The sequence below is a fragment of the Diceros bicornis genome, chromosome 29 (assembly GCF_020826845.1).
Source record: "Diceros bicornis minor isolate mBicDic1 chromosome 29, mDicBic1.mat.cur, whole genome shotgun sequence".
In the NCBI taxonomy this organism is placed as follows: domain Eukaryota; kingdom Metazoa; phylum Chordata; class Mammalia; order Perissodactyla; family Rhinocerotidae; genus Diceros; species Diceros bicornis.
This window is the reverse complement of record NC_080768.1, coordinates 40587078-40600064: the sequence shown is the minus strand read 5'-3', so window position 1 is coordinate 40600064 and position 12987 is coordinate 40587078. Positions and strand designations below refer to the sequence as shown.

The following is a 12987-nucleotide window of genomic DNA, read 5'->3' as shown; positions in this document are numbered from 1 at the left end:
TCTGTGAAACTCATTAATTTTGTCTCCTTTCCCACTGTGCCCATCCATAATTACACTGCAGATTAAAAAGGAATACAATGTACTAAATATAGCACTCTCCCATATTTGAGCATCATCTTAACAAAGTGCCACCTGCATTGTTATTTACTTAATAGTCTCCCTTACACTGACTCACTTTGTAAACTTCTTGCTTTTCCTAAGCAACAACATCCATGATATCGTAGTTTAATGTTACAACTATATTTTTTCCAGTCATTTTAAAATATGCGTGTGGAAGACAAACAAAACTCCACTTTTAAGTTTTTTTCTGTTTAAGGTTAGAAATTACTAGCAGCATTTTCTATGTATTTCAGGCTTGTAAACAGCTTCACTAAGGGGATGGCAAATTTTAACAGTCATCTGAAACTCTGAAAGCTGTTCTTTGGTTTTTATAATATTTGCAAACAAAGGGGCTCAGTTCTAGAATGTGAGAAAAAAAGATGAAAACAGTAAATACACAAAGTTTAGTTGCATCTAAAGTAAAGTACAATTTATGAATTACCACCTTCTTCTACATGAACTGTGATTTATGACTTCCCACGATGATTAAAAACAAGTTTCACAGCAACAAGGTTTATATTTTAGTTGTGGTGATATAATTTAACAGCAAGAAAGTCTATCTTCTATAGGAAAACACAAAAGAGAAAACCTGGCATTTTTGTGATGCAGAGTGAAGCATGCTCAGTCTTTTCTGACGCTCCAGCTTGTTTCATTCCTTAGCCAACCAAGGCCTCTATTTAGTTCACCAAGTGGTAAATTCAGTTTTCTCACGAGCACTCAGAAGGCCATAGCCAAATAAACAAAGAAGTTTTTAGGTCTAAGTGATTTGGTGTCTTGGTTTCGCTGTAGTTAAAAACTAATTCCCTCGAATGTAGTTACTGCCACAGAACTGTACACTTAAAAATGGTTAAGATGGTAAATTTTATCTTATGTGTATTTTACCACACACAAAAAAATGAATTCGTTTTTAAACGATGACTCATGTTTCTTATTTTCTATTTTCCCTTCTCAAAGAGGATGCATTTTAAGCCACTTTTTTGAGCCCCTAAAATCACGTGTAAGAACCGCATTTTCAGACCCGTGGTTCAGGGGCACGTGCAGCTGAGATTGTTCTAGGAACGTGCCGTTATTCTGTAGAACCCGACAGGTACCATGGTGTTTACCCTGGTGTCAGGAACCAGTGTTTACACACTACTTCAGGGGGCTGAGTTGAAGCAGATAAGTGCTATGTCTGAGGAAAATGAATATTTATTGAGTTCTTACTATGTGCTATACACTGTGCTCAGCACTTTTTAAAAATTTTTTAACCCTCATTTATTATTTAACCCCACAAAGTATTTTTAATTTTCTAATTTTCCTTGGAAGGAACCAGCCTGAGAGAGGTTTAGTAACCAGCTGTGGAGTTGTGCACCCAGGTAGTGGTAGAGCCAGCTTCAGGTATTGCTGGCTCCATGCTTTTCCCACAACACCACACTGCCTCCTCAGGGGCCACAGGGAGTTAAAGAGAAATCGGGTGTGCTGAGAGCCCTCCTCCTCACAGAAAACTGCCCGAGTCACTCACTGGGGTTTGTTTCTGTTTTTTCAAACAGAAGAAAGAATCTATGAAGAAAACACAAGATGAGGAAATAAAACAAATAGATGAAGAGAGAACCAAGCAGATTTATAAGAACTGGAAAGAAGATTCGGAGTGGCAGGCGTCCTGTGAGTACCCAGAGGCCTCCATAGCACCTTCGCCTCTCTAAAGCGAGTCGTTCACGTAGTGAAATAATCTAGGAAGCACTTAAAGTCATTGAGAGATGTTTTAACACTAAATTATTACCCAAAGGCTTACGAGCCACTTGTTGAATAGCAGAAAGATTCTCAATTCATCTTTGTACCTTCAAAATTATGATGTATCTGTATGATGGAATGGTATATAGCTATGAAAAAACATGCTTTGGAAGAGTGTTTTATGACTTTGGAATATGTTTTTAGCTTGGAGAAGAAAAAACATTATAAAAGAGTATAACAAATCCCTATTTAAAAGTGTCTATATAAAGGAAAAGAACTGGAAGGTTATTAACACGTTAACATTAGTTTTCTTGGGAAGTGGGATTCGAGATTAGTTATTCGAATTCTTCTTGTTGTTATTCTGTATTTTTCTAAATTTCAAACAGTGAACACATCTTAACTTTGTGATCAGAAGAACACAGGAATAAGAGGCTGGATGTTTCAGCATCCTTCCCATGCTCTGACCCAGCCCTGACGCTTGAGTTATCAGCGCCAGAGATAAACCTCCTGGGAAGGAGGTCAGTGCAGATGAAGGCAGGGCAGAACGTGCCCAAGGATGCCAGGCCAGGCGACTTCAGGGTTGAAATAGGATTAGGGTTTCCATCCGGCTTGGACAAAAATCATCCTTGAGGCAGCTTGAGGAGGAGAATAGGAGTAGCGATGTTTGCAGGATGTTGAGAATCCTAAATTGATCTTTAGTTCCATTACAATGAACACCATTAAAATGAGAGTTTTGTGAAATGAAAATATTTGCAAGATCCAATCACTTCTATGCAGGGAACCCTAGTGTAATGGAGCAATTTTGGCATCTCTTTGAAGTCAAACATGACAGGATTTGACCAATATGCCTGAAGTGTAAATACACCCAATAGAAATTATTCTTACCTCCTGCACTGCAGTTCTTTAACACTGTTGCTAAAACAAAAACAAAACAAAACAATAAACCCTCTGTTTTATGAAGCAATGTTAAAAGGCAGCCTTGGAGTACTTTTATGTGTACTGATATGTTCTATGATTGTCTGTGCTAAGAATCACTATTTTTTTGGCCTGGCAGGCTGATTCACTCTTGGATCAGCTCATGGTGGGCTCTGAGTGTGGCCCATGGCGAGCCTCGCTGCTCCTTCACTGTCCACAGCCACAAGCCACTGAGGGGTTCCTGGCAGCCTAATCTTTGCCAGTGACTCAGGGCACATGACATCCTGAACTCAAGTGTGTGAGGGATGTGACATCACCTCTAGTTATTCAAAGACGCCCTGCCACCTGGAATCCTCTTTCAGGCTGTGACTCATCACTTAGTCTTGCCATCTGCAAGAAATTCTCGAACATGTGGTTCTCCATTTCTATCTGTTCCCTTCCTCCTCCTCTTCATTCCCTCTCAGAAAGTCCCCAAACTCCCTTATGAGAGAGGAATCTGCAGGGAACGCCGGGCAGTGGTGGATGTGCAGGCCCTAACTGTCTGAGGAATGGGCACTGATGGTGACTGTTCATTATTATCAGCAGGTGACAGCATGGGCCGAGAGCCTGCTCTGTCCCCCCTCCACAGTGCTGATTCTTGTAACCATCTCTAGAGACTGACGAGGGCCTTTCCCAAACTCCTTGTTTTTCTAGTGCGAAAATCAAAAGCAGCGGATGAGAAGAGACGCTCCTTGGCTAAACAAGCTCGGGAAGACTACAAGAGGTTATCCTTAGGGGCCCAAAGAGGAAGAGGCAGTGAGGGACCGCAGAGGCCCTCAGGTCTTCCACAGAAACCCAAGAGACCCCCGCTTCCACCCAAGCCTCGGTTCCTAAGCCCAGCAGGATACCCTCAGAAACATCTTAGGTAAGAAGCTGCACAGATGGCTTTTAGCATAAGGGTTGAAATGGGCTGATTAAAGACAAATTGCATGACAGGCTATGGGGAGTGGAGGACCAGCTGGCTGCCTGTGTAATTACAGGCATGCGTCGCTTAACGATGGAGATATGCTCTGAGAATTGTGTCATTGGGCGATTTCGTCGTTGTGTGAACATCATAGAGTGTACTTACACAAACCTAGATGGTATAGCCTACTACACACCTAGGTTATATGGTACTAATCTTATGGGACCACCGCTGTATATGTGGTCCGTCATTGACCGAAATGTCATTATGTGGCACGTGACTGTAAATTCAGCCTCACCTCTAAGCCTGTCTTCCTGCGATCCCTGGTCTGGCATCCCCCTTCTTATCTGTAAAATATCCACAGCTGTTATAATTAATGCACCCACTAGCTCCCTGTGCCACTAGCCCACCCCCACCCCCACCTCGTGCAATGGGCGAGCCAGCGAGGGGGAGAAGAGGAGACAACTGGGCTGTCATTAGCACCCAGTGTCGCTCTCAGTAGTAAGAGAATGTCAGAAAAGGAACCTGAGGGCATGCTGACTTTCCCACTGTCAGTAGGGCTACATTTCCATTGCTCGGGATCAAAGGTTTGATGGTAGTTCTCATTCTGGGATACATAGCCAACTTCTGTGTTGAGAATTTGGAAATGTTCCTTTTATGTATTTATTTGGTTTTTTTTTCCTGAGGAAGATTCACGCTGAGCTAACATCTGTGCCCGTCCTCCTGTATTTTCCATGTGGGTCGCTGCCACAGCATGGCTTGACAAGTGGTGTAGGTCTGCACCCAGGATCCAGACCCGTGAACCTGGGCCACTGAAGTGGAGTGCACAGAACTTTAACCACCTGGCCATGGGGCCGCCCCCAAATGTTCCTTTTTTGAATGAACTCTCTACTTGGTGATGGTGGTACCTTTGCCTCCTAGGTTGTGGGGAAATTAGGCAGAACAGAATTAGAATTGTGGAAAATTCCTAAGGAAAAGTACAGTGATATCACAGCAGAAACCTCCATCCCTTATGTTAACTGGTTATAAAATTATTTTCTGCTGGTTATTGATATTATATAATTTTATCATATTCTAAAATGTAGAAAGATAATATTTAAAATAACCAGGAGAAATCAAATATTGATTGAATGAAACAGCCTTGCCTTCTGAAATAAAAACTAAAAATGCTTCTCTGTTAGAAGTATGGAGAAATGAAAAACAAACAAAAGTCTCCCTTTGCTGGGAGTCAATATTTATCCTCAAGGCTTTTTCCTAACGGAGATGATGACCTCAGAGGAAATGTGAGGTGGACTTTTTCGTCTGCTGTAATTATTTCTACTTACTCAGCTGAAAGGGTCCATTTTGGGACTGGAGACCCACACTAAATGACCGTGTTCTACAAAGTGACAGTGCGGGGAATGATTTTTTTCTTATGGACAACAAAACAAGAAAGGTGATCAGGAAACGAGTGTCCCCTCAGTTTTCTGACCGGGTCACAAAGGTGTGAGTTCCCGCACAGGGCCTCTGCAGGGCTCGTCTGCCCGCATGCTGGCCACAGATCCTGGCAGGGCTGCTGACATAGCTGCTCCTGGTCTCCAGGCTCTTCCGAGGGTGGAACTACGAGCTGTAATAGGTTCTCGCCTGCGTATTTTTAGGCGCAGTGTATGTGACTGACAACAGTGAAGGTGGCCTCTAATAAGGGCGATTCTTGTTAAGCTGTGCTCCATTAGCTCATTTTTGCCAACTTAAGACACTCACATGAAGTGCTTCTTATGAGGCAGCCAGACTGGATGGTTTTAGGGCTGGGATTTTAAACAGTGATGACCAAGGTCAGCTAGGAGCCAGCCTGGAAAAACGCAGAGACTCTCTGTCCTTGGAGATTTTGCTTGATGTCCAAAGAATCCCCAAGGGGAAAAAACCTCCTTTGAAAATTAGTAAGAGAACTTATCACGTGATCTCACACATGTGTATTGTCTGCTCCCCAGGAAAGTCAAGTAGTCTAAGCTGTTTTCTCCAAAATGCTATGTATGTATGTGTATGCACATGTGCATGTGTATATGTACATCTGACATGTATGTCACATGTAACTCGTGGTAGCATATGTTGCCATAGTAAGCATAAGGAGCCATGAGTTAATTTACGCGACAGGACATTCCAGTCGCTCATCCAAACTCCTTGTTGTTTTCACATTGAATTCTGCTCAAAATTAGTGGGCTGTGGTGTGGGACTTGGAAATACATTTATTACATTGAATGTTACTTTTTGTAATGGAAACTGACATCCCAGAGCTTAGGTTGTGCTACTGAATTCATTTCGAAACAGTTCTGCTGCCTGTCTTTTTCTTACCAATCTTCAAACACTCTTCTTTCTTTTACTTTATGTTTCTGAGACTGTCTTTTAGCAGAAGTAAACCTCTTCAAAGTGTGGGAGAGAAGAAAGCAAATCAGGGAGGTTAGTAGAAACAGAAAAAAGAGAAAATCAAATAATGAAAATGTTAGGAAAGAAGTTAATTTTATTGCACTTGATTTCTTTTGTTTACAAGTGCATGCTTTCTAGGAAAATAGTGCTGGGGTGCATTTCACTTTTTAATGCTTATTTTCTCAAATTTTAATTGGGAGTTAATGGAGCATCTAATTCATATTAAAAATGAATTTAAATCTCGGTGTTAACACAGCAGTAGCTCATACCCATGACTAGCCCTGTAGGACGGGAAGGACAAGTGACAGATTTATATTCCTTCCTTCCTCCTTTCTGCCCTTGAGGAGTTGTATGATGGCAGCATGTGGGCACAACCTCCCATTAGCTCAGCCCATGCGGTTAGATCTGCAAATGTATATAATTCTCTCTCTCTCTCACTCTCTGTCTATATGTAAGATTTTGGAAGGCATTATTTTCAAATTAATTAAATCTAACTTGGTGACCTGTTTTATAACTAATAGAAACCAAGGAGTGACGAGGACAGCATCTGGCTCTGCCCTGGAGGACATCATCCGATGGTTTAGAGAAGAGCAGCTCCCACTGCGAGCAGGCTACCAGAAAACCGCAGACACCATAGCTCCCTGGTTCCATGGTGAGTGCAGAGGTGTCCTCAATGGAACCTCATCTGATGGTGGCTGAAGCCGTGCTAATCCACCAGGAAGGCAGAAAGAATAAAGGCTTACTTTTATTTGTGCTGCCCAAGAAGAATCTTTGAAGTTATTTTCACAAAGTAGTTTTTCAAAGGTTTCTCAGTGAGCTGCATTCCCATGACATTTCGAAAGCAGTCAGCGTCATGGTCACTGCGTGTACCATGGATTAGTTATCACCACAAATGAAACCCCAGTGGGTGGGTGGGGAAAGCAGCACCTCCTGTTCACCTACACTAGGGGACTTGATTGTGACTTCCATCAAATGGCAACGCCGTGCATCCACGACCCACCGAGGGAGAGTCAGAGACAGCCACTGGGGGTGGTGGGCCGGGCGTCAGTTTAGCTTAGTCGAAAGGTCAGTTCTCCATTAACTAGTTGAGCGACCTTGAGCAAATCGTCTTTCTCTGTAGTAAATCAGTTTATCTGAGCCTCATTTTCCTCATCTATTAAATGAAGGAGTTGAACTTCGTGATCTTTAACTTAAAAGTTCTGTGGTTTTGATCCTTGTTTCTGGTACGTGATTAAGGTTGCAAGGCAGGTTTGTTGGAGCCTGAGCAGATGTTAGCTAATAAACCATTTCTTTGTTTGACCCTAGAAACTTGATTAATTCAAGCGCTCTGTTGACACAGCTCACATTTCACTGACCTCTCAGTTTCTGGGACTTCAAGAAAAGGAGGTGGCTTCTTGCCTCCGCTGGCTTCCACGGGGTCTGCGGTCGAATTGGACTAATTGGCTCTGTGTACAGTAAAAGTGCCTTAAAACAAAAATGAAGTTCTCTCACAGAGCACGCCTGTCCGAAGCCTCCTTCCTTTCCATTCTGCTCTGAAGACATGGGGAGAAAGAGTGATAAGTCTCAAAAGACGAATAGAAAGAACACGGGGCGATTACACAGTAGTCGTGGCTATCTCCACTGTCTCCTATTGCCTGCTTTTCTTTCATTTTTAAGATAAGCAGTGAGGAAATCAGCCAGTTCATAGTTTCTGTGGCACTGGGCAGAAGATGCTGTCCTCTCTGGTTACAAGGATGGTAGTTTTTATTTTAACAGCAGGAAGTAAGAAATTGAAAATGTTGATTAATGTTATTAAAAATGCTGGTACCTTGACAGTTCTATTTGAAACAGTTGCTAAAAGCTAGGAAGACATAGTTGCACTAAAAATCTAGTTGGAGCTTTGGTTAAAAAATAAGACTTTTGACTTTTACATATAATAACATATTAATTGCATCATTATTGATTTTTTATTTTCATTTATACAAATATTTATCATGGTCATAAGCAAAATAAATAATACAATATGATACAATATAATAATGTAATAATAAATAACTACCCAGCCATTTAGTTAATATAAATCATTATCTTCAGCTTTAAGAAGACAAAATTTCACGTTTCTATGATAAAGAGAAGATGGGTTGCACCTTATCTTTTTGAAATATAATTGTTTATTTATCAGGAACCCTGTTTTGAAATAATGGGATGGTAGTTCCTCTTTATGTATTTACCACCTTCCTTTCATTGTCATACACTCCATAAATTCCCCTTCTTAAGTTCCTCTTTTGGTCACCTAATCTTTCACCCCACAGAAGTTCATACTTTCATCCTTTGCTCTGAATTAGCTTTCGATAAGGATGGGAGTGGGCAGGAGAGGACAAGGGAAGTGAAGACTGTGGATCTCTGGCTTGTGGGCCAGGTGGAAGGTGGCATACTATCCGTTGAAAGAAGGAACATGGGAAGGTGCGGAGATTTAGAGAAGGGGAGGAGAGAAGAAGGGAGACAGTGAGTTTATTTAGGATACGATGAGTTTGAAATGTCCCTGGAGGAGTCGTGAAAATATCCATTTGGCAATCGGATTACTGGGGCAGTGTCGAAATAACAGATTGGGGCCATCAGCACGTAAGTGACAGTGTGGGAGGGGACGAAATTTCCCGGGAGTGAGTTGGGAAGAATGATGAGAGCAGGAGACCAAGGACAAAACCCTGGGAGCACCAGCGTTCAGTGCGCCGGCAGACGAGAGCGGAGACCCCAGATATTTGTCTCAGGTCTCCTTTCCCACTCAGGTCTTGATGAGGCAAAATAATGCACAGCTTTGAAATATGCTGCTGTGGGTGCGTGCTCTGTGGATGCCGGTTCTATAATCAGTGAAATAGGATGTTCCCTCTGAACTCCCTGATATAGGAAGTTGACAGAAAGTCCCGAGTGCAGGAGAGACCCTGCGATGAAGTGCTGAACTCTGCTTCCTGAGCCTCTTCTGATGATCTGAAGCAAATCTAGATATGCACAGTCTCCACACATCTACCCCTCTCTCGGCCAGAATTTAAAGGTTTTTTCAGAGACCATGGGTCTCAACTTTCACTGGACGTTTGGTCCCACTGGTATGTGGGACTGTGGGAGAACCCACTGAAAAGATTCTCAAGTTCTTTTTCACTTTTTGTTAGTTTTCCTTAGAGCCAAAGCACATTGCTAGCTTTCACTTGGATGACTTTGTGTTAGAACCCAGATGGAATGATAAGAGACTTGCTGGCCATTTCTTGGCTGCTTCCTGTATTCCTAGTGGGTTGGAGAACAGAGACCTGATTCCAGGTCATGTGCATTGGCTCCTTCCCAGGACACTTTTCCCCCTGCCCCCTGGGAAGGAACTCCCTGCAAATTTGTAGCCCAGCCTACTATACTGTGCAGCCACAGAATCAGGAAGAATACGTGGAAGCCCCAACAGCTTTGGCAGAGGGCCTTGTGAAGGAATTTTGTAGTTGGTATTTTTCTGATTTTTTAATATTCTGAAAATGTAATTAATGTTAGTTAATGTGGAAATTTTATACTCACAGTTTAAATAGAGGAGGACAGTGGAAAATACTGCAGTGTATGTCATAGAGCACCGTGTCTTGCTGAGACCCTTCAATGGGAAAAAGTTCTGGACTTCATCATCATGTGAAGAACCAGCGTCATTTATGTCAGTCTCTCACCTGGCCTCCTGGATCAGCCTCCTAACTGGTCTCAGTCTTTCCTCTGCTGTCCCCTGTCCTCAACATAATCAAACTGCAGTGAGAGTGAAACCCAGACTCCTCCCTGGGGCCCACAAGAGCCTCTTTGACCTGCCCCTGCCTGTTGCTCCAGACCTGTCTCAGACCACGTTCCTGGTCTCGTTCACTGCTCCCCGCCGCTCATCTCCCTTCTGTCCTGCACACACCACACTTGTCCCTTCCTTATTTCTTTCCCATGACTCTTATGGGTCCACGGTGGAATTGCCTTATTTTCATGTGCTCTGATTTGCAGTGAGGTTGAGCCTTTCATGGTTCCTGGCAAGGTGGGTGTCTTCTATAATTTCTTGTCATCTTTTGACCATTTTCCCAGTGTATTGAGTTTTTAATAATGATTCATAGATTTTATATATTCTGGATACTAGTGCTTTGTCAATTTTATGGGTTGCATATATCTTCTCCTAGTCTGTGATTTGTCTTTTAGCTTTTTGGCACATTTCAAGGCATAGAAGTTTTTCATTTCAATGAGGTTGAGTTTAGCTATTTTTCCTTTATGGTTTTTGCTTGCTGTATGATACACAGTCCACCTGTAGTTTATTTTTGTATACAATATGCATTCCTATATGTTTAGAATAAGTCTTTATATCTAGTAGGGCAAGTTCTCCCTTCTCTTACTTCTTTGAAATTGTCTTAACTCTTCTTGGCCCCTTTATATGCTCACATGGCTTCTAGGGGCAACATGTCAAGTTTTAAAAACCTTTTTTGGATTTTGAATGGAATTGCATTGAATTTGTAGATTAATTTGGAGAGATAATTGCCATCTTTATGTTATTGTATCTTTCCATCCATGAACATGGCAATTCTCTCCTTATATTTCTTTTTAAATCATTAAATAAATTCCCCATACAGGACGTGCACCTTTTAAAAAAAAAAGCAAACTAGATTTAGTCCTATGTACTTATAAATTTTTTGCTTCTATTTTGAAAGGGATTTTTAAAAATTACATAATTGGTTGTTATTGGTCTAGAGAAATTATGTTTTCATGTATTGATCTTGAATCCAGTAACACTGCTGAACTCTCTTATTAATTCTAATTGTTTATCAGAAGATTCTGTTGAGCCTTAATTTTTTGAGGGCCTAATACACGCCAGGCTTTGTATTGAGCACTTTGAAGTGGTAACTTTTATTCCCACTTTCTAGAACAAGAACCGAGCACTAAGACGTTCAGTTCTTTTCCAGGCTTCTCCCACTAGTGGCAGAGTCGATATTCAGACCCAGATCTACTTAACTTCAAAGCCATAGCGTATCTGACCACTGACAGAAGTGGGAACACCACATCATGCTTTTTATTTAACTTGTGGAATTTAAATCAGTGAACACTAATACCACAGAGATTTGTTTTTCCAATCAATGGAGCCCACTAAATCTCAGTCAGTGTGAAGTAGAAGTGTCAGGGAGACTCCACTCAGCATAACTTTTGCCCCATCCCCACCTATGAGAATAAGGAAAAAGCACGTTTTTGTTTGAACGTTGTTCTGCTCACTCCCCAGTAGAATTCCAAGAAGCAGGTATTTAACATTCAAATCTTTAATAAAATGCCCCAAAGCCACAAGGGTTTGGGGTAATAGAAATGCAATCTATATTGTGATTGTGGTAGTGGCTACTCAACTAGATACATTATACCGATCAAATTGCACACTTAAAACTGGTGAATTTTATTGTATGGAAATTATATCTCAAGCTGATTTTTTAAAAATTTAATTCCTGAAAGCAGGGCGGAGTTTCTTAGCTCCTGGCATGGAAAGTGGTATGCAGGCGCAGCATAAGACTCCAGGGCCAGATCACCTGGGTTTGAGTTGGCTTTTCTCCTCTGTGGGATGGGGGTAATAATATCTACACCGTAGAGCCATGTTTTTACACTAAATCAGCTAACGTATGTAAAGTGCTCAGGACGGTGCCTGGCACGTCGTGTTCTGTTACTGTGGCTCACCGGAACCAGAACAGCCTAGGAGTAAGTTCACCCTTCCTGTTCTCTCTGCCTTTCTCTTCCTTATAATCCTAACCCTGCCACCAAATACTGTCTTGAGTAAACAGCATCACATACAAGGAAGAAGCAGCGCTTCAATAAGATAGGTCTTAATTATGGCAAAAACTGTCCTTTGCTATTTCTACATGTATTTATTTAGGGCTCATCCTTAAAAAGCCCAGAACCCACGAGGTCACCCCAGAAGGCAGCAGTGATTTGGAAGGACAAAAGGACAACAGCCCTCCAAACAGGGAATAACGCTGTTTGAAGAGTTTGGCAGGACATTTTCCGTTACAGTTGAGTGTGGGGCTGGGAGGGATGGCGCAGTGAGATGACAGTGGGCCCTGGAATTGCTCAAGTAACGTCTCCTGTTTTCTAGATGTATAGTCTTCTGAAAACCGTCACTGATTGAGTCTCTTTGGTTTTGTTTTCTTCTCTTTGTCACCCTTTATCTCCTCTCATCCTGTTCTCCTGAACTCCGTTTCTTGGTTCAGGACTACCTTCACCCTGGAACACATTCCTTTTATTCGTTTTTTTCTTGCATCTAGTCGCCATATTTCAGCAGTCTTTAAGACAGACCTTATGGTCTAGAATGTTTGCAAAGTTGGTGGTAAGTGTTGGAGAGTCCTCCTGGCTAAGTTTAGCGTCCTGCTAAGCAAAATCATTTTACTTATTCTGGCCCCTGATTATGAGTCTCCAAAGTATGTAGATATGTAATTAACTATACTCACTCACATGCTTTTTTTTTTTTTTTTTTTGGTGAGGAAGATTAGCCCTGAGCTAATGTCTGTTGCCAACCTCCCTCTTTGTGCTGATGAAGATTGGCCCTGGGCTAATGTCCGTGACCGTCTTCCTCTACTCTATGTTTGGGACGTCTGCCATAGCATGGCTTGATAAGTGGTGTGTGGGTCCGCACCCAGGATCCAAACCTGCGAACCGTGGGCCACCGAAGCGGAGTGCGCGAACTTAACCACTATGCCACTCGGCCTGCCCCTCTCACATATTGTTTTTCCCTTCTTGGAGAAAAGGGCCAAAGAATAAATAAAATTGCAGTTTGAAGGTCTGTCCAGAAACCCACAACTCATTTCTTCCTTCTGTCCATCAGCATTTTCCTATTCCTGTTAAATCTACAACAGTGTCAGGAGCTTAGAAATCAGCAGGGACTGGGAGTGGGAAGGTGGGAAAAAGACAGAAATAAACGTATAAACAAA

General features: G+C 42.1%; 1 protein-coding gene across 1 annotated transcript in view; it reads left to right on the top strand.

Moving 5' to 3' along the window:
- The window catches only part of SH2D4A (SH2 domain containing 4A), a 72228-nt gene that overhangs the window by 47834 nt on the left and 11407 nt on the right, over window positions 1–12987 (top strand). The window contains exons 5-7 of the mRNA XM_058525348.1: window positions 1629–1740; window positions 3418–3628; window positions 6589–6719. Of these exons, the coding sequence (XP_058381331.1) occupies window positions 1629–1740; window positions 3418–3628; window positions 6589–6719 (454 nt within the window). The remainder of the gene's footprint in view (window positions 1–1628; window positions 1741–3417; window positions 3629–6588; window positions 6720–12987) is intronic.